This window comes from Phocoena phocoena, chromosome 5 (assembly GCF_963924675.1).
Source record: "Phocoena phocoena chromosome 5, mPhoPho1.1, whole genome shotgun sequence".
NCBI classification, from domain to species: Eukaryota; Metazoa; Chordata; class Mammalia; order Artiodactyla; family Phocoenidae; genus Phocoena; species Phocoena phocoena.
The window spans coordinates 116,833,506-116,854,187 of NC_089223.1; the positions used below are offsets into that span (position 1 = coordinate 116,833,506).

The 20,682-nt window shown below is 36.9% G+C and overlaps 1 protein-coding gene across 2 annotated transcripts in view; it reads left to right on the forward strand.

Moving 5' to 3' along the window:
* Positions 1-753: 753 nt before the first annotated feature.
* The window catches only part of LOC136123105 (bifunctional heparan sulfate N-deacetylase/N-sulfotransferase 3), a 137,249-nt gene continuing 117,320 nt past the window's right edge, over positions 754-20,682 (forward strand). For both annotated transcript variants that reach the window (XM_065877181.1, XM_065877182.1), the window contains exon 1: positions 754-1,734. In XM_065877181.1, coding sequence (XP_065733253.1) covers positions 754-1,734 — 981 coding nt within the window. The remainder of the gene's footprint in view (positions 1,735-20,682) is intronic.

A 20,682-nucleotide genomic window follows, 5' to 3' on the forward strand; every position in this document is an offset into this window, starting at 1 on the left:
AAGGTTTCTGAAACTTGAAAAGGATTTGAAATTATAGCATAACAGAGTGTTTTATGAAGTTGCAGTTGTTTTCATTATGTTTTTTAAAAACACTTTTATGGTAGTTTTTTTATATAATTACTGAACTTTTTCTAAAAAGCAGAAACTGTTGTCGTAATAGTAGCATTTAATGAAATATATCCAAACTTTTATGAATTTTCAGTGTATGCAGTTACAAACAAATAGTTTGAGCCTATATTACATGATATGGCAATGTATGGCTGAGGTGACCTCTCTGTGATCTTAGGTCTGTATGATCTACAGAATTTGATGCAAAGCTCAAGGAGTAAGAGGCAATTCCTTGTTAGTCCAACGTCTTTTCTATACTAGGGATAGAGACCTCTGTTCAGTGGAAGCCTTTCCCTCTTTGTGCCCCTCCCATGTCCTCATTCAGATCTGGGAGAAGGAAAGAGGTTTTCTTACTTACCAAACACCAGTTCATGTGCCTCACAGGTTGCCACTTGTGCCAGTCACAAGGATAAAAACTTGCTCATTTTAATGCTGCAGACTGAATGTTTGATATTCTATTGCATTTTATTCTACTTTTCAGATTATATTTTCTGTGAGTCCTGATCAAGTGACACAAATGTGCTGCAATGGTGACATAAACTATTGATTGAGGCTGGAAAAGTGTCTGAAACATCATCTTTTCTTTTCTTCTTTTATTTTTTTATGGTGCCTCTATTGGAACAGTCTGAGGGAAGTATATACAACATGAGTTTTATCATGAAGCTGCACAGACACTTTCAAAGGACGGTGATTCTGCTCGCCACGTTCTGTATGGTGAGCATTATTATTTCTGCTTACTACCTGTACAGTGGCTACAAACAGGAAAATGAACTGTCTGAGATGGCTTCAGAAGTAGACTGTGGGGACTTCCAGCACCTACCATACAGGCTGATGGAAGTGAAGACAAGGAAGCTTTCTGATGCCTCAAGGACAGAACCCACAGTCCTGGTGTTTGTGGAGAGCCAGTACTCATCACTCGGTCAAGACATCGTTATGATTCTAGAATCTAGCAGATTCCAGTATCACATTGAAATTGCTCCTGGAAAAGGGGATCTCCCAGCACTTATAGAAAAAACTAAAGGCAAATACATTCTCATTATTTATGAGAATATTTTAAAGTATATAAATATGGACTCTTGGAATCGAAGCCTTTTAGATAAATACTGTGTTGAATATGGTGTGGGTGTCATTGGATTCCACAAAACTAGTGAGAAGAGCCTACAGAGTTTTCAGTTGAAAGGTTTCCCTTTTTCTGTATATGGAAACCTTGCAGTAAAAGATTGTTGTATTAATCCTCATTCTCCATTGCTTCATGTGACCAAATCTTCTAAGCTTGAAAAAGGTTCTTTACCTGGAACTGACTGGACCATTTTCCAGATTAATCACTCAGCCTACCAACCAGTAATATTTGCCAAAGTAAAGACCCCAGAAAACCTTTCTCCTCCCATCCCTAAAGGTGCTTTTTATGCCACTGTCATACACGACCTGGGGCTCCATGATGGAATTCACAGAGTTCTTTTTGGCAGCAACTTGAACTTTTGGTTGCATAAGCTCATCTTCATAGATGCTGTTTCCTTCTTGTCAGGGAAGAGGCTCACATTGTCCTTGGACAGGTACATTCTCGTGGATATTGATGATATTTTTGTGGGAAAGGAAGGAACAAGAATGAACACCAATGATGTTAAGGTAAGGCTCTTTATCTCAAAGTTTGGTTCGTCTCTCAGTAGGTTTGTCTAGGGCTAAGGGATTTCCTGGGACATAGGATTTTTATTTTATTTGGAAATTCTTAGGCAAACTGGGATGAGTTGGCTACCCTCAGGTATTTTTGAGATATGGGGCTATATCTCAGCCCTAGAACAACTAAGTAGATAATACATTTTCCTCTGAATCAAGAAGAAAATGAAGATTGTACTAAAGGATTGAGTGTGGCAGAATCCTGAAATGCATTTCCGTGTGTATTTAAAACTACAGAGTAGAAACCACTTTGTTTAATTACTTTCCAGAAACTATTTACCTCAGTAAACTATTACTAATCTAAGACTTTAGTCCATTTAGCTATGAAATCCAGGTGAATTTATTTTAACGAAAATAAATACTCCCACAAATTTTCAAGAATTAAAGATCTCATAAGTAGCAAGTTCAGATGTTTCTGGAAGTCAAATGTGTGACTCATTTTCTCTTGTTACTTTTTTGAAACTCTGAAAATTAGCACTACTAAATATGGAAAGCTATGAATACACAAGCATACCTATTCACATACACACATAAGAATTTACATTAATTTTCAAAATCCATTGAACACTTCTGGTTCATATATGAAACCTATCATGCTACATTTATATTGGATTAGATTTCTTATTGTGTAAAACTGCTGCCCTTAGATAGAAAACAATTATGTGAAGATAGTTGGTTATCATTGTGAAGGGATTATATTACATAACAACTGGCTGTTTAATATTAATGGAATTTAAAATTAAAATGATCTACATTGATCTTAGTTTCCCATTCGAAATGCCACTGGATTCTATCTCTGTTATACTACATATTGATTTCACGTAAAAGCGAAAGGAGAGATTTTGTTACATAATTTTTATTCTATATAGCTTTGACCTTTTGGTAAAATATAAAGTACTGAATCCGATGGAAAAGAAGTCTTGAAACTGCATTCTTTTCTCCAGACACTAAGCATCTGGCAAGTAATAGTAATGTTCATCACACTACTTAAATGAGCTAAGAATACCAGAAGGACTATTAAATGTTACCATAAGAGAGTGTGAAGACTGAAAAGAAAAAAAAACCTTTCATATTCTTGGCAATATTTTAGACTCTTCCTTTTAAGTCAGTATAAATTAATTAATGAAGTTGTGCTTAAGTTTTCATTAGTCTTTTGAAATAGTCTTTGAAAATGTAGCTAAATTAAACCAAGCTGGTAGTTTAAACATTTATTATGAAAAAAAAACATTTATTATATCCTTGAAAATTACAAACAATTTATAATTCTCTTTCTAATTTTTCCATTTCAAAATATTATGATAAAAAAATTGTAAGGCTTTATTTCTAAAATATGTCTTTAAAACTGTCAAAATATGTTGTTATATCATTAAAAATATGCTAGATAAATCTCCGAGTTTTTTATGCAAACTCTACTATATCCTCTAAAATTATACAAAATGCCTTTAGTGCTCTTAAGGTTAAGCCATTTTTAAGTGGTATAAAAAATTAAAACCTTACTGAATAAATTCAATAAGAATTTAACATGTGTAAAATATTTTATGAATTGCTCACATTTAGATGGGAATATATTTTCTAACCAAGCTAAAGGCTTAAAAGAAAGTATGTTTTGAATTATTGGGGTTTCTGAACTACTTCTAAATTGTATCTGTGATTGTGTCTCTAAACATAGTCATTCATTCATTCCTTCATTGATTCATTCTGTAACTAGTTATTAAGCATGTCCTACATGTGAAGTAGTTTTGGTGATATGTAAATAGAAACATACACCATGGTCTTATCCCTTTAGGAGAGAGGGTGGGGAGAATACAGTTAGAGAAGCTCAGAAAGCACGTAGGTGAAGATTGTGCTGAGCATCTTCCTGCTTAATACTTGGAACGGCCATATCACACGCCAGCCGTGGAGGTAGGCACTAGGGATACAAAGATAAATAAAGCACGGCTCCCCCTTAATGAGTGTACCACTGTCTTGGTAGGGGTGGAGTGGGAGTGATAAATAGGTAGATAGCTTGCAATGTGGTGAGTACAATAGGAAAAGTGCCTGTGTGGTTTTATGTAAGTAATGCTGTGTGAAACACTATACTGTGTGCTGTGTACCAGAACTGTTAAGTCCTATGAAGCAGAACAGATTTGGAAGGCAAAGCTATAGTGATATAATGATTTAGGAGGCTGTAGAGATGATATTCAGACAAAAGAAGATTTCTTGAAACTAGGAAATGAGAATAAGAATGGAGAAGGAATGACCAATATAAGAACAATATCGAAGGTAAAGTTGAAAACTTAGTAATTGGATCAATGGAGATGAAAGAGAATATAATCGAGGGTGACATTAAGATTTTTAGCATAGTTGAATAGAGTTGCCATGTGATTCAGCAGTCCCACTCCCGGGCATATACCCAGACAAAACGATAATTCAAAAAGATACATGCACCCCTATGTTCATAGCAGCATTATTTACAACAGCCAAGACATGGAAACAACTTAAATGTCCATCAACAGATGAATGGATAAAGATGTGGTACGTATATCCAGTGGAATATTAGTCATTAAAAAGAATGAAATAATGCCATTTGCAGCAACACGGATGGATCTAGAGATTATCATACTAAGTGAAGTAAGTCAGAAAGAGAAAGACAAATACCATACGATACAACTTATGTGTGGAATCTAAAATATGACACAAATGAACATATCTATGAAACAGAAACAGACTCACAGACATAGAGAACAGACTTGTGGTTGCCAAGGGGGAGGGAAGGATTGGGAGTTTGGGATTAGCAGGTGCAAACTATTATATATAGAATGGATGAACAACAAGGTCCTACTGTATAGCAAGGGGAACTATATTCAGTATCCTGGGATAAACCATAATGAAAAAGAATATATATATATGTATAACTGAATCACTTTGCTGTACAGCAGAAATTAACACATTGTCAATCAACTGTACTTCAATAAAATTTTTTTAAGTTAAAAAATGATATTTAGTGTAGTTGAATAATAGTTGATTATTCCAACAACAAAGAAAGAGGAGAGAGCAAGAAGATCATAATGAAGGTCATTAGAGGTCATATTAAAATTTTCAGTTTTATTGAAGTGCATCTGGCACATACAGGCAGGTATAGATGTTTAACAGGTAGTTGGCTCCCGAGAAGTCTGGGTAGCAAGTGTAGTTTTTGAAGTTATCATTCTAATTAGGGGATTGTTCACTTTCAGCATGAAAGTATGTGAGATCAGCCAGGGAAAGGGTTTACAGAGTGACAAGAGAAGAAGATCAAGTGTAGAATCTTGAGGAAAATCATCTTTCAGAAAACAAGTAGAGAGAGAAAATCCTGTGAATAGGAGTCAGAATAGTCGGAGACCAGAAAGCTGTGATGCTATACAAGCCTTGGGAGTAAAGAGCTTCAATGAGGGTGTGATCAGCAGTATAAAATCTAATAGCAGGGTCCACTGAGGTAAGAAATGGCAAGTCTCCTTTGGCAAAAGGTAAAAGTCACAGGGGACTCTTACAAGATCCAGGGTAATGGAATGATCGAGGCAGAGGCACAGCTGAAGTAAGTTCAGGAGTAAATTAGAGGGTTAAGATACGAAGAAGGAGAGCTTGGAGTACTCAGTGGAGAAATTTTGATGTAAAAGAGAGAAGAGAAATTAGCTGGAGGGTGGGCTACAGTTAGAGGGACCAACTATCCTGGTTTGCGTACACTGAGGGCATTCAATGCTAAAATTCAGAGTCCCAGGCAAACTGGAATGATAGGTCTCTGTAACTAACTAGGGTAAGGGAAGGATTTTTTCCTAGGAAGAAAGATCCAAGAGCAGGTGGTCTAAGAAAAGGTCATGGATATGGTGATTAATAGTACATAATTAATAGAAATATTTTCATAAAGCTCTTTTATTTAATTATTACCACTAAAAAAAAAAACAAGTATTATACTTACCCTATTTGATGTATTAGGAAAATTGAAAAGAACGTGAGGAAATTGAAGGTGACGTAGAATGTTTCTTGCAAAATTAGAAGGATGGTTGCATACCACGTAAATTTTAACTGTGATGCTGATCACTGCAAACGTGCTTTTTTTCCTTATGTGGGACAAAAACACTGTGTTTCCTTATTTAATCGGAAGATTAGAATTAGCAACCCAATATCAGTTTTTACCTGCCTTGCTACTGAATAATATGAGCACGTTTCAAAGAGCCTCAAAGCTACAGAAGAAACTGTGACATGGCACAAAATATATGACTCTTCAAGAGGAAGAAGATAAATAAGGGACCTAAGGTGTTATGTTCATTAGTTGGAGAACTTACAAGCCACAAGCCATAGCCCTTAAAGAACCAAAGAACATAGTGTAGACAAATATTATACTACGTTCAGTAAAATTGAAGTCAGGAAGGGTGTGTGTGTGTGTGTGTGTGTGTGTGTGTGTGTGTGTGTGTGTGTGTGTGTGTATTGAACTAAATGGACAAGACTTGTCTCAAATTTACCATGGACTAGTTTTGTGATGTTAGAAAATTCAAGTTCCTAGTGTTCTAACACCTGTCCTCAAACTTCCTGAGACTAGTGGGTTTTGGAGAAAGGCTTCTTGGAGAGGGAAAGTGGGTATATAAAGAGATACTTCTCCCATTAAAGCATTTTAAAGTTATACATGAAAGCACAGCATGACCAAATGAATACTGACAATTCAAATTCTCTCTTAGAAGAATGAATTCACTCGGCCTCAGATGCATTATACCTTTAGACTTAGACTGTTTCGTATAATATTTCAGCCCTAAGATAGGAAGTGGAACAGGGAGTGGTCTTAAGGGTTTTACTGAACTCTCTGCAGGTATACTCTCAACAAATAAAAGAGCTGCATATCACTCTCATGCCTATGTTTCTCCCTCCTTCTCCTTCTATAATAGGCACACGCGCTCTTTCTAATGTTGACAAACTTTCTAACATCCGTGAGAAAATGAAGAACCAGCCCAGCTGTATCTGAGCACACTAAACAGGGGCCTGAGTACAACCGGAGGGACTCAGCAACCATTCCCCGTTCTCACCACCCTAACCTTTCCCACTGCTCCCTTATATGTCACTATTCCTTAGTTTGGCTGTTTGTTGATTACCCCTAAGTGGCCTCATAAGAGAGGACAGTTCTTTATGAGTGACTTTATCATTATTTTCCCTGCTAACTGAAGGTCCCAGAGTGCCTAGGGAAAAGAAAGTGCTGAAAATAGAAGTAGGAAGCCGTAAAGCTCTGAGAAGTAAGTGGTATCAGGCTCAGAAGACAGACTTGGCTGACTTCTCTGTCATACAGGGGGAGCTGACCCCCCTGAGGCTAAAATGGAAGCTTCAGTGAAGGGGAGCTTCGTGCTGCCTGACCTCACCCTCTCACAAGAACCTTCCTTGCCCCAGCTAAGGTCAAGCCAGAGGTTTCGTATAGTCATTGAAAAAGAAACTGACACACCAAACGTTTGCAGGGAAAAGGCAACTGCAACCAGTTATTCTGTCATAAGTGAAAATAGAAAGGAAACATTTCTCCAGATAGCTCACTATTGATGGGTGTTAAGGCCTGTACATAGCACCAATCTTTTTTTCCCCCTAAACTCATATTTCTCTAATTCCTTTCCATTCTCTGTGATGTTTCTTATTTTTTATTTGCTAATATCCACTTTAATTGCATTGTGCTCTGGAAGCATGTATCTATTTGATACCAATACTTTCCATTTGCTAGAATCACTTTATGACTGGATACAGTATTCTTATAAGAACATATATTGTACAGTCAAGGTATATCTATTAGCTCAACTTTGTTAACTGTGTGGCTCAGAGCTTCTGTATTCTTCCTGTTTTGATCTTTTTTTTGATGGAGGGGAAGGAATAGAGTGTACTACTTGATGTTACCAAAGGTGGTATGTTTAATTCTCCAACTCTAATAGTGGATTGTAAATATTTCGTTGTTTTTCTGTCAGTTGTTCCCTTACATATTTGAAGCTATGTTACTTAAGTGTGTGTGTGAATATATTTATATATTAATTTAATACTTTATTATTCTATGGCTATCTTAATACTAGTAGAGCTACACCAGCTTTTTGGGGGTTACTATTTAAAAATTATACTTTATCTCATTTTTATATTTGCTCTATCATCTGTCTTTACATTATAAATTAGTTTTGAGAACAACTTTCTATGACTTTTGCTTTTTATCTACTGTGTCAATATTTGTCTTTTAATTAACAAGATCGGTCTATGTACATTTAATATGATTATCAATGTGTATGGATTAATTTCAGCTACCTTATTTTGTGCTTTATATTTGTCCCACTTGTTCTGTATCTTCTTTTCTTTCTCTCTGTCCTTTATTGCTTTAATTGTCAGTTTCCTTCTTTTTTCTACCCATTCTTGGTTTGTAATATATATATATTTTATATATATATAATATATTTATATATTTTTTTATATATATCAAACTAGTGGTTTCTCCAGAAATTTAAACATATGTGCTAATAAGCAAGTGGTAATATTAATATTCTCACACATCAGTCAAAAAGTGCAAAGTACTTTGTCTCCAATCATGTCCACCCTCCTTTGGCTGATGAGCCATTCTTTTTTTTTAAATTTTTTTTATTGAAGTATAGTTGATTTGCCATATTGTGTTAATTTTTGAAGTACAGGAAAGTGATTCAGTTTATATATATATATATATATATATATATATATATTCTTTTCCATTATGGTTTATTATGGGATATTGAACATAGTTCCCTGTGCTATACAGTAGGACCTCGTTGTTTATCCATCCTATATATAATAGTTTGCATCTACTAATCCCAAACTCCCAATCCCTCCCACCCCCACCCCCCTGATGAGCCTTTCTTGTTTTGGATATTAACTATGTTATGGCTGTTTATTGGACATTATTGTTTTTACTACCATCATGGTTTAATTAGATTGGCCTACTCCTTTTCAACAGGTAAGCCAGAGTGATGTCATTGACATATAATTCAGATCATGTCCTTCTTCTTCTCAGAACCCTCCAGTGACTTCCAGTCTCACCCACGTTAAAAGCCAAAATTCTTAGTCTTTTATACCCTCTCCTTGACTCCCTGATCACATGCCCTGCTCCCCTCTTCTTCACTCTAACCTCCCTAGCCTCCTTGCTGTTCCAGCTCCTGCTTCAGGGTTTTGTACTTGCTGTTCTTTCTGCCTAAAATGTTGTTCCCCCAAATTGGTGCACGGCTCTCTTCCTCACTTCCTTCAGGTCTTTACTCAAATGTCACCTTATCAGTGACGACTTCTCTGACCGTTCTCTTTAAAATTGCAGCACCCCAAGTCTTCCCATCTTTCCCTGCTAATTTCTTCCCCTAGCACTTATGATCATCAATAGTGTGCTGAAATTGGCACACGTTCACCAGATCAACTGTGTACATCTCTTCCCAGCTTCAATAACATTGCCAGTAGTTTGGAATTTTGGCATGGGGGTAGTATTACCACAGAAACTGGCAAATTCTACAAATTCAGGCTTTTTTCTTTTCAAAGAGCCAGTTGTTAAAGGTTTAATAGCACACTACTGGACAGACTCTATGTAATTACCTATTTTTGTTGGTTTGTGACTTTGGCTCCTAAAATGTAAATACCATGACGACAAGATTTTCTCATCTGTTTGTTCACTGAGGTATCCCCAGCAGCTAAAAGTGTGTCTGGCTCCTTCTATATTTGTTGAGTGGATGAATCCCATTCTTCCTGGAGCATATCCTTTAGATGTTCCTTTAGTGAGAGTCTATTTGTGGTAAACTCTCAGATTTTATGGAATGTAAATATTTTTATTCACCCTTGTCTTTGAAAGATAGTTCTGTTGAATTTACAATGCTTAGTTGATAGTTCCTTCATGTATAACCATTGTTGCTCATACTAGGAAAAATAGGGCTCCCTAGAAGTCACCTGAATGTTTGTGGTAGTAAAATGTGTCCGAATCCCTCTGGGCCCTATATTGTTTTATAATTGTCAAAAAGTTAGGCAGTTTGGGACTGTTCTTATGAACGTATATGAAATGTTTCTCTTTCTTTCAGTTTGGTAGAATACTTATTTCTAAATGTTAGATAATGTGATTTACAATATACAGGAAAATACATCATTCTCAATATTATTATCAAAATTAAATAGCCATAGTGTGCTAGCAGCTATAAAGACAATTACATTAAGGAAATAATTTTCTGGAAATAGTTTTCGGCAATAATTTAACATGGGGAAATAAAATAGTTTAGCAAAGGGAAAAACTATTTTGTATCCATAATCTACTTACATTTAGTAAATTTTATTAAATTTGTTACATTGTGAGATGCAATGTATCTCTATTACTATTAATATCAAGGAGTCATCTGTTACACAATGACATTCTAAAAGAATGAGTTTTAAATTATTTAAAGGAGACAAAATAATGTTTCTGAACACCACATGAATATACAAACAATATTTGGTGACTAATTACATTTTTAAAGGTGCGATGTGATGAATCCTTCCCAAACAAGATAAAGAGCAGGACAATCATAGATGGTACTAAGGCTCAACAGGCAATGACAAGTTTTACACACTAGATGAGCAGAAGATTACAAGAGGAAAACTCTCAGTACGGATTTAGATGCTAGAGATAGTCAATTCAGCTCAGAAAATTATGAACATCTACTCTAAGTGCCATGATAAGGATTTCAAGGGGTACATTGATGAATAATGAAACATGTTTTTTATAAAGGAAGTGAAGGACAAAGGAGAAAATTTTACTGGGTTATTTCCTTCTCTGGACTGATTTTTTTCAAACATTCCATAATTCTTAGAAATAAGTCAAAATATAAATGGGTCTTCTTTGATATTTCTGTGCTGATGGCTTATAATAATTACATAAAAGATGTAATTATTTTATAATGATATATTTGGGGGTACTTAGCTACTCCCAAGAGGGGTAACACTTACTGAGTACATACATTGTTTTGTGTTTTATATTTATTATCATTTAATTTTCATTAAAAAATCCTATAAAACAATGATTATAAGTACCATCACTTCATATGAAGAAAATGAAGTTCACGGTCTAAGATTAAGTTACCTAAGATCTTTCAACCTGCAAGGGCCAGTCCCAGGATACAAGATGCAGCTCCACCTGCTCCAAAAGCTGAGCTTTCCCACACACACTACTCCCCAGTTGCCTCCTAACACAGTACTGTGGTGTCCATATCAAATCCTTCCTATTCTGCTTTATAGCAAATTAGATCCAAGACAGAGTCTATTATAGTTTGATGGGTCATATCTGAAGCTCTGCCTTGGATTTAATCATAAGTTTGGAACAAAAGTATCAATCACTTCTTGAAATGCCTTGGACTTAAGTAACTGCAATGATTTGGCCAAGGCAGATTTTACTTGAAGATTTGAGTTAACAAGTTCACCTTCCTATGCACTAATGTCTTCTTTCTAGGTACTTTGCCTCAGTTCTGGTAACTGTCATCAGTTTAGCAGTTTTGATTGAATTAGGGTGACAAAATGACAGATAATTTTGGTGCTAGCTCAATTAAAGTACAGAAATTTTCCATAATTCAGATAATTTAACTTTTTCTCTCTGTATACATTCAGATTTTACAGTCCCTATGATGTTATACTATGCGTTATACAGGTATTCCTAATATATTTTTAAGCACACAAATTTTTTTAAAATGAAGTAAATTCTGGTATATTGTCTTAATCTCTGGGAGACATTAATTAATAGCTAAAACACTTTTTATTCTTAACTTTTATAGGCCATTTATGTATATGGAACTGTAGCCTCAGATACTAAATAGCTCTTAAAATCACAATGTAAATATAAAATAAATTACGAGATCTACTTGACATAATTTATGGACTATTTATAGACAACAGAAACATAGTCAACTGGTTTTATTAAACTTCAAAGTAGACTAAAATTTTTAAAGTATTAAAATTACTCATTTGGTACATATTGGAATTTTACCTTAAAAATTAGGTGTTTTCATTTTCATATTAATGATTGGAATGATTATACATAATAATAGTTATAATTATTAATTATACCAATTACTGGGACTTCCCTCCCTGGTGGCACAGTGGTTAAGAATCCGCCTGCCAATGCAGGGGACACGGGTTCGATCCCTGGTCCGGGAAGATCCCGCGTGCCGCAGAGCAACTAAGCCCATGTGCCACAACTACTGAGCCTGTGCTTTAGAGCCCGCGAGCCACAACTACTGAGCCCGCGAGCCACAGCTACTGAGCCCATGCGCCACAACTACTGAAGCCCGCGTGCCTAGAGCCCATGCTCCATGACAAGAGAAGCCACCGCAATGAGAAGCCCGTGCACTGCAACGAAGAGTAGCCCCTGCTCACTGCAACTAGAGAAAGCCCGTGCACTGCAACAAAGAGTAGCCCCTGCTCACTGCAACTAGAGAAAGCCCATGCGCAGCAATGAAGACCCAATGCAGCCAAAAAATATATATATAGAGAGAGAGAGAGCAATATACCAGTATACCAGTAATATACCAATTACTAAAATAGCTATGTGTTTGTTTCCTTTTGTTCCTGTAACAAAGTACCACCAACTTAGTGGCTTAAAACAACCCAGATTTATCACTTAACAATTCTGGAGGCCAGGGGTCCCACATGGGTGTCACTGGGTTAAGTTCCAGGTATTGGCAGGGCTGTGTTCCTTTCCGGAGGCTCTAGGGGAGAATCTATTGCCTCACCTTTTCCATCTTCCAAAGTCTGCCCACATTGCTTGGCTCACGTTCCCTTCCTTCATCTCCAAAGCTGGCAACGTTACATCTTTCTATGCCTTTCTTTCATAGCCACATCTACCTCTAATTAAAATTGGGAAGGTTTTCCACTTTTTAAGGACACACATGATTTGATTGGCCCACCCACATAATCCCTATATGAAGGTCCTTAATTTAATCACATCTGCCAAATCCTTCTTGCCATATCACATAACATATTCACAGGTTTCAGGGCTTAGTACTTGTTTATCTTGGGGAGGGAAGGGGAGGAAGGAAGCATTATTCTGCCACAAACTATGCTCTTCATGTAGTCATGTCAGCAATTCTTACAGCTGCTCAATCTGCCAAAACACTTTACTACTGTTCTCATTGGGAAATGAAACTTTGATGTCATACCTATGATCGAACAATTAATTTAGTTGAGTCAATGGTAATTAATTAGGGAAAATTAAATTATTGTGCTCATAAACTCTTCCTACCCCTTACACTCTACAAGTTGACACCGGCAAGCAAGTAACCCTTTATTCACTTGGGAAGTTTAAGACATTTAGCTCTCCAAAGACTGTTCAGTAGGAGCAGATTGTGACTATCACCAATTCACTACTTCAGTAGTTTCCAAGGCCATTTTTCTAAAAGTGCATCCATTATGAAACTAACTAAAAAACAATTTTAAAAGCCAGTTTATTAGGACTACCACACAGTTACTTAAGCACTGATCACCAGTTTTATCATACATTTTTTCTCTCTCCATTTTATCGTCTTTGACATATCTTGTGTTCCTGCACCTACCTCAGCCCTTATTTTATCGCTTTTCCCTCTTTGGAATCCTTCCTCTAATTACCCCAATCCAAAAACAACAGTGGAATTCTATTCCATCTGCTTATCCCTTCTCTCCTCCACTCCCCTGCTTTAATTCCCAGTGTTTGGATTTGTACAGCAGTGCTTCATTTTCTCCCCCTTTAGATTTACATATTTATTTTTACGTAACTTACTGTCTCTGTTTTTTTCTCTGAACTATATATACTGAGTAGAATCAGCTTTCCAAAAAAAGAAAAAACTGCATGTAGAAATTAAGCCAGCTGGTTGGGGCATTGAACAATGATCTATTTGGGAAAAAAAAGAAAAAAATAGTTCTTCACTATTCTATTCTTTATCTTGGATTAAATAATCTATCAACATATACATCAGAACAACATATAATAGAGTCATTCCTTGTTCAGAAATCCTAAGAAACAAGGTATTTGAGTTCACCTAGAAAGACAACTTACCTGATACCCTTGAGTAACTGAATTGAGTGGTTTTGACAATAAACCATTCAAAGGTTAGAGTTGCTGTCATCAAAAATAGTTAACACTAGGGCTTCCCTGGTGGCGCAGTGGTTGGGAGTCTGCCTGCCGATGCAGGGGACGCGGGTTCGTGCCCCGGTCCGGGAAGAGGCACAACAGTGAGAGGCCCGCGTACCACAAAAAAAAAAAAAAAAATAGTTAACACTTGTATCCTGTCAGACTTGGATTTCTGATCTATTGACACTACTGAAAAATACCTGTGAGAGATTTTGTATGTTACAAAATTTTTAACAAAAATTATCTGACAATATTTTCAAGAGAAAGAAGGCATTATAATGAAGACTGATTTTAATTCTAGTGTATTTGCTGCTTTGCCAAAAAATAGTTTAGGTGGATATTCAAAATATTTTTGCCTGATTTGCTAATCTGCTTTAGAAATGTAATAAGCATTTAAAGAGAGTAAAAAGAGAAAAGAAAACACTTTCCCAATCTTTGATATTTCTTATCTGATACAGGAGCACTGTCATTGGTCTGACTCAGGGGCAAATGAATAATGGAAAAGGAAAGCTGTATTTTTCATTCTTGTTAGAAGTTTATTGCTAGAATTAGATGTCCAAAATCACTATCACTTGCAACTTCACAAGAACTAATGAATACTCAAACGCCATTCTCAGTGAAGACCCAGTAGCTTATTGCACTCAGAAAATTTCCATTTCCCTAAATGGGATCAATCTTTGAAGGATGCCAGTGACAGGAGGCTCTTCATCAACCCTTCAGGATAATTCAGAGCCTTAGTAGAGGCCAGGGTTCAGTGCTGTGTACTTGGAAATTGATACAATGTCATTGTTAACATCTTCGAGAGCAAGGGCAGCCTAGGAAGGTGATTCATTGAACATCTTCCTTTTTAAGACATTACATTTGCACACTGGTTCTCTGTTATAACTGAATGCGTCTAAGGAGCAAAATCATTACTTAAGCTACCCCTTTAAGCCACTCATGTGTAACAGAAGTCAACAGTTTATAACTCTATTTTTATTGCTGATGCGCCTAAAACAGAGAGACTTTTAAAGTCACCATGTACAACATATAACTTGTAAATGAACAAAAAGCGGGGTGCTATTAGTATTTTTTTTTAAGGAACAGTCCAAGAATTTGCCACTAGTTTCATCTTGACAATCTTTCACTCAGAGATATTTAGATGTATTTAATCACTTTTCAAGATGAGACCATTTTCATGAGTTTCCAAATCGGAAAAGGCAAAATAATCATTTAAAATGCTTGTTGAAACTGCACACTTCCCAATCACACACACAGATTTTGACTTGGTAGATTTCGGGAGAGCAGAGGAATCTATGTTTAATATGCTCACCTACATGATTCTAATATAGATGGCAGACATGCAAGTTTGGGGAAATACTGGTTTCAAAAAACTGCATTCAATATTACTGCAAAAGACAAAGACATGGGTCCTATTATCTTTCTGTGAAGAAAGCATGTTAAAATAATTTTGTATAAAAATATTTATAATAACTCTATATAAGCATATATATAATGGAAAGAGGTCATAATAGAATTAATAGCTTTGTGACTGATTTCAACCTAATGCTGGAAGAGTTCTTATTTTCACTTATTTTTGAGCCATACATCAAGACTATTCAACAATACTTTAGCCAATGTGTATACATGTGAAACTTCTTGTGGAGTTGAATAAAGTAGATTTTACATGAAGGCACAAGAAGCAGAGGATTTGAGGAAGTGATTCCAATAAATGGATGGCTTAGTATGGCCTAGTAAGAAGACAATGGATAATTTTAACAAAGTAAAATAATGAGAGGTACATTGCTTCTGTGATCTTTCAGGAAGAAGGACTCCAGAGGCAAAGAGCGCCATAAGCAAGAGTTTTATAAGAAGTAGGATAAGTGGTATTTTTGGGGGGAAGGGAAGAGGAGAGAGGAAAAAAGGACTAAAGAAAGACAGGAAGTGGGGTGGGGGAGAAAGAGAGAGAGAGAGAAGTGTGAGATATATTCTTTGTGTTTCAACTCTAAGTGAATGTGCGTATAATACGATATCAGAGAAATCACAAAGGTTTGGGCTGAATTATAGGTAGAACAGAGGTACCCCACCAGATGATTTTTAAAAATCATTAAGAAGTGGAGTAGTTTTGAATGAAGAAAAGCTTTAAAGCTTCTTAGGAAGCTTTAAACATTTGTCTCTAATAAACTACAGCTCGAGTGGGCTAGGCTTGTTTGTTCATTTTGTCCAAAACAAAAATAAATTTTCTTCGTTTTCAAGTATGTAAATAATACATGCACTTTGTAATAAAAACAATCAAACAATGTAGAAAACTATAAAGAAGAAAGCAAAAAAATAGTCTCCCCTAAGTCCCACTACACACTGAATTTAGTCATTCTTTAATGTTTGAAAATCTGGTAGGTAAAAAATTTTATTTCATTAATTTAAAAATTTTTATCTTCATTTGTGAAAGCAGATTAACTTGGTCACATATTTTTATTGCCCATTTGCATTTCTCTTTTGGGAATTACCTTTTATCTAGTTTTCCGTTAAGGTGTTTATTTTTGTTATTGATCTGTAGCATACTATCTCTTCACAAAGAAAAATACAGATACCAGGTGATAGTCTCTCCCTTTTTTCCTCCCAATTTAACATGTCATAAGTTACTTTCATTCATTCATGTAATTAAAGGGAGGATTTACTTTCCTTATATTTATAGGTCTTTCTAGTCAGTTATCATTTTTCCTTTTATTTCACATTCCATACACTTCTGCCTCTTCAGGTGAGAGATATAATTCCAAGACACTCTGGTTTCCCTGAATAACTTACTATACATTTATAACATAACATTTAAAATATTTGTATAATTACTCTTACCATCTGTTATTGTAGTACATTCTGTAAGCTTACTTTTTTTTTTTTTTTTTTGCGGTACACGGGCCTCTCACTGTTGTGGCCTCTCCCGTTGCATCCGGACGTGCAGGCTCAGTGGCCATGGCTCACGGGCCCAGCCACTCCACGGCATGTGGGATCTTCCCGGACCAGGGCACGAACCCATGTCCCCTGCATCAGCAGGCAGACTCTCAACCACTGTGCCACCAGGGAAGCCCACTTTTTTTTTTTTTAATAAATTTTTTTTTGGCTATGTTGGGTCTTCGTTGTTGCGTGCGGGCTTTCTCTAACTGCAGCGAGGGGCTACTCTTTGTTGCCGTGCACAGGCTTCTCATTGCAGTGGCTTCTCTTGTTGCGGAGCACGGGCTCTAGGTGCACGGGCTTAAGTAGTTGTGGTGCGTGGGCTCAGTAGTTGCAGCTCACGGGCTCTAGAGCACAGGCTCAGTAGTTGTGGCGCACAGGCTTAGTTGCTCTATGGCATGTGGGATCTTCCCGGACCAGGGCTCAAACCTGTGTCCCCTGCATTGGCAGGCGGATTCTTAACCACTGTGCCACCAGGGAAGTCCCTATAAGCTTACTCTTAATGTGAAATAAATTTCCCAGCCCCGAGCTCTTATGAAATCTTTGATCATTCTGTTCAGTCTCAACCATTTGTAGACTTCAACCATTCTCCTCTTGGCTTTCACATTTTCATAGACTGAAAAACTTGTTATCATTTCATCTTTCTGATTATTTACTTTTTCTTGTAAGTTGCATAGCTGAACATAATATTCCTGTTGAAAATAGCTTGGGACCTAAAGTCAGACAAATCAGCCTGGGTCCATATCTCAACTCTGTCCCTTTCTAGCTGAGTAACCCAGGGCAAGTTTCTTAATCTCTCTCATCATCAGTTTCCATATCTTTAAAATGAGAACAATACCTACTTCACAGCATGTTTGCCACGTGTGAGGATGACAGTGTATGTCAAATGCCTAATTTCAGTAGACCCTCAATAAATTTAAGCTATTTTTTACTATGAACACACCATGCACTAGGAGAGAATATTTGAGCAGCATTTGGGATAAAATTCTAAAATGAGTAAAATTAGTTCTTCTAAATACCTGAGAGATACAAAATCAGCTAGAGGAAAATGAGATCATTTTTGGTTATCCACTCAAAAAATATTGATCGGTGTCTACTATGTGCCAGGCATTCTTTTAGGAGCTGGTGATGTAGTGGTGGCCAAGACAGACAAGTTCGCTGCCCATGTACATCTTACCTCTCTGATGAGGAGAAACAGACAATAAACACCTATACAAATGAACAAATAATCTCAGGTAGAGATAAGAGAGCTATGAAAAAACTAAAACAGGTTCTGTGAGATCAAGAGTGGTGAAGGTGCAGGGGCTGGAGCGGGAGGGAGGGTACAAGGAGAGTTCTGATTTGGGAGAAGCTGGATAGGAAAATCATCTCTGATGTAATATTTGAACTGAGACCTGAAAGAGGAATGAACCAAACACCTAGCGTAAGAGAATTCCATGCAGAGGATGGTGTGGAACAAGCCGCGTGTGGTCAAGAGGGAGAAAAGGGAGGCCAGTGTGACTGGAGCACAGTGGCCATGAAGGAGCCTGCCATGAGATTAGTTCAGAAAGGTAGGCCCCTGCCTTCCTCCTCCAGAGGAGCTTGGGTTTTATTCTAATTTCATGGAGCAGCCATTGGAGATCTTTGGCATAGTAATAAGGTGAGATTTAGGTTTTTTAAAAAAAAAAAAATCATACTGGCTGTATGGAGAATGGACTGTAGAAAAATAAAGAAAGGTGAGAACACAGGTAGGTGGCCACTGCCAGACAGGCGAGTACTAATGGTGGTAAGAAAGATGGTAAGCGGTTTCCCTGGTGGCGCAGTGGTTGAGAGTCTGCCTGCCGATGCAGGGGACACGGGTTCGTGCCCTGGTCCAGGAAGATCCCACATGCCGCGGAGCAGCTGGGCCTGTGAGCCATGGCCGCTGAGCCTGCACATCCGGAGCCTGTGCTCCGCAAAGGGAGAGGCCACAACAGTGAGAGGCCCACGTACCGCAAAAAAAAAGAAAGAAAGATGGTAAGAAAACAGCAGGTTTGAGATCTATTTTGGAGATATCACTGAAAGAACTTGCCAGTGGATGGTATGTGGGGAGCTTCAAGAAAGGGTTGAATCAAGGATAACTCCTAAGATTTTGGCCTGACAGTGGTGTGTACCCTGAGTTGGGGACCACAGAGAGAAGAGGAGTATCCTGCAGTGGCTGTGAGGGCAGGCACTATGGACACAGGCTGAGCTGGAATCGCATCTTCATCACTACTAGCTTTGGACAATTAATTAGCCTCTGTGCCTCAGTTTCCTTTTGGGTAAAATTAGACCCATCATAGCACCCATCTCATAGATGTGCCCTAAGGATTAAAAAACTAAATAATTTAATTAAATAATTATAAGCACTTAGGACAGTGCCTGTCTCCTGTTGTTAGTTACTATTAAGGGAGAAAAATTAAGAGTTCTCTTTCGGACTTATTTACGATGTTTTTTAGGTGTCCAAGCAGAGATGTGCAGGAGGTTGGGCATGCAGGCTTAGAGTTCAGGGAGAGGTCAGGCGGAAAGATATAAATCGAGAGCTCATTAGCATATCGATGGCGTTTAAAGTCCTGGCACTGGATGAAATCACCTAGGAAAAGACAGTAGAGAAGAGAATAAAACAGGACCCGCCCTGGGCCGCTTCACCATTAAGGTCACAGCTCTGATAAATTTAGATGTCAGAGAAATGGCTGAGAGTCTGAATGAATTCTATCTCACTTGTTATTTTTAGATACATCTTTTTCCTAAATTAACTCATAAAAGTCTCATTCTGGATCACAAACTGTCCTCCATTTCCCATTTCACATATATGCTTTTCCATCAGATTATAGGCTCCTCATGGTAAGACTATCTGGCATACATTTTTTCATGTCCTTCTCTGTCCCTACTACAGAGTAATACACGTAGGTGCTCTCAATAAATGTCTCTTGGATAGCAGATATTTAAAGAATTACTATGAATAATTTGTCTTTTCCATCTTACCATATGAAGGACTGGTTGCTGAGGACATGAATTTTTTGCTCTAAGGAAGAACATTAACTGAAAGAGTTTAATTGAAAAAAAAGGAAATATGACCCCTTTGGAAAACCAAACAGGAATCCAGGCTCATGAATAAATTTATCTTCCTAGAACCTATCTTTCTCTATTGCACAAGGAAGAGATTTGAAATGAAAAGATAATGAGGTTTTGGACTAAAGCAAACTTGTGCTCAAATCTCAGATCCATGCAAGTCTTGAGACCTGAACAAGTTACTCAACCTGTCTGAACCCCAGTCTCCTCATCGTTAAAGTAGGGATGATGATAATACCTACCTAATAAAGTTTGAAGAAGTTTAAAGGAGACTGTGCTTTGCATACTCACATGTTGATTTCTTTTTCTCTCCTACAAATTATACTGCCTTATCTTCTAAAAACTAATTCAACTTGACAGCCCTTAAACACAGTATCGCTTAACTGAGAATGGCCTCTGATAAAGGTTTGGAACTTGTTTCAGTCAGTTAGATTTAAATCTCACTATGGTGAGATTGCATGTGAGTTTTATTTCATTCTTAATTCTACAATGAATAAGCATTTCTTTAACTTTTTAAACTATAAAGAAAATAATTTGGCATATTCAAGTACTCAACATCTTAAACAGATATTACCTTTTTGCTGTATCTGATTTAAATCTTTTTGTTGTTACTGTGGAAGAAATAAAATATTTCAGATACAGGGAAAAGCACCCCCTCCCAATTTCCTTCCCCTTCTTCCTCATTTCCCCCAGAGGTAACCACTATCCTGAAGTTGGTGTGTATCATTCCCAAACAAGCTTTTATATTTTCTACTATGTATGTATATATATATAAACAACATAATATTTTCTCTTTTTAGATTTTATATGAATGGTAT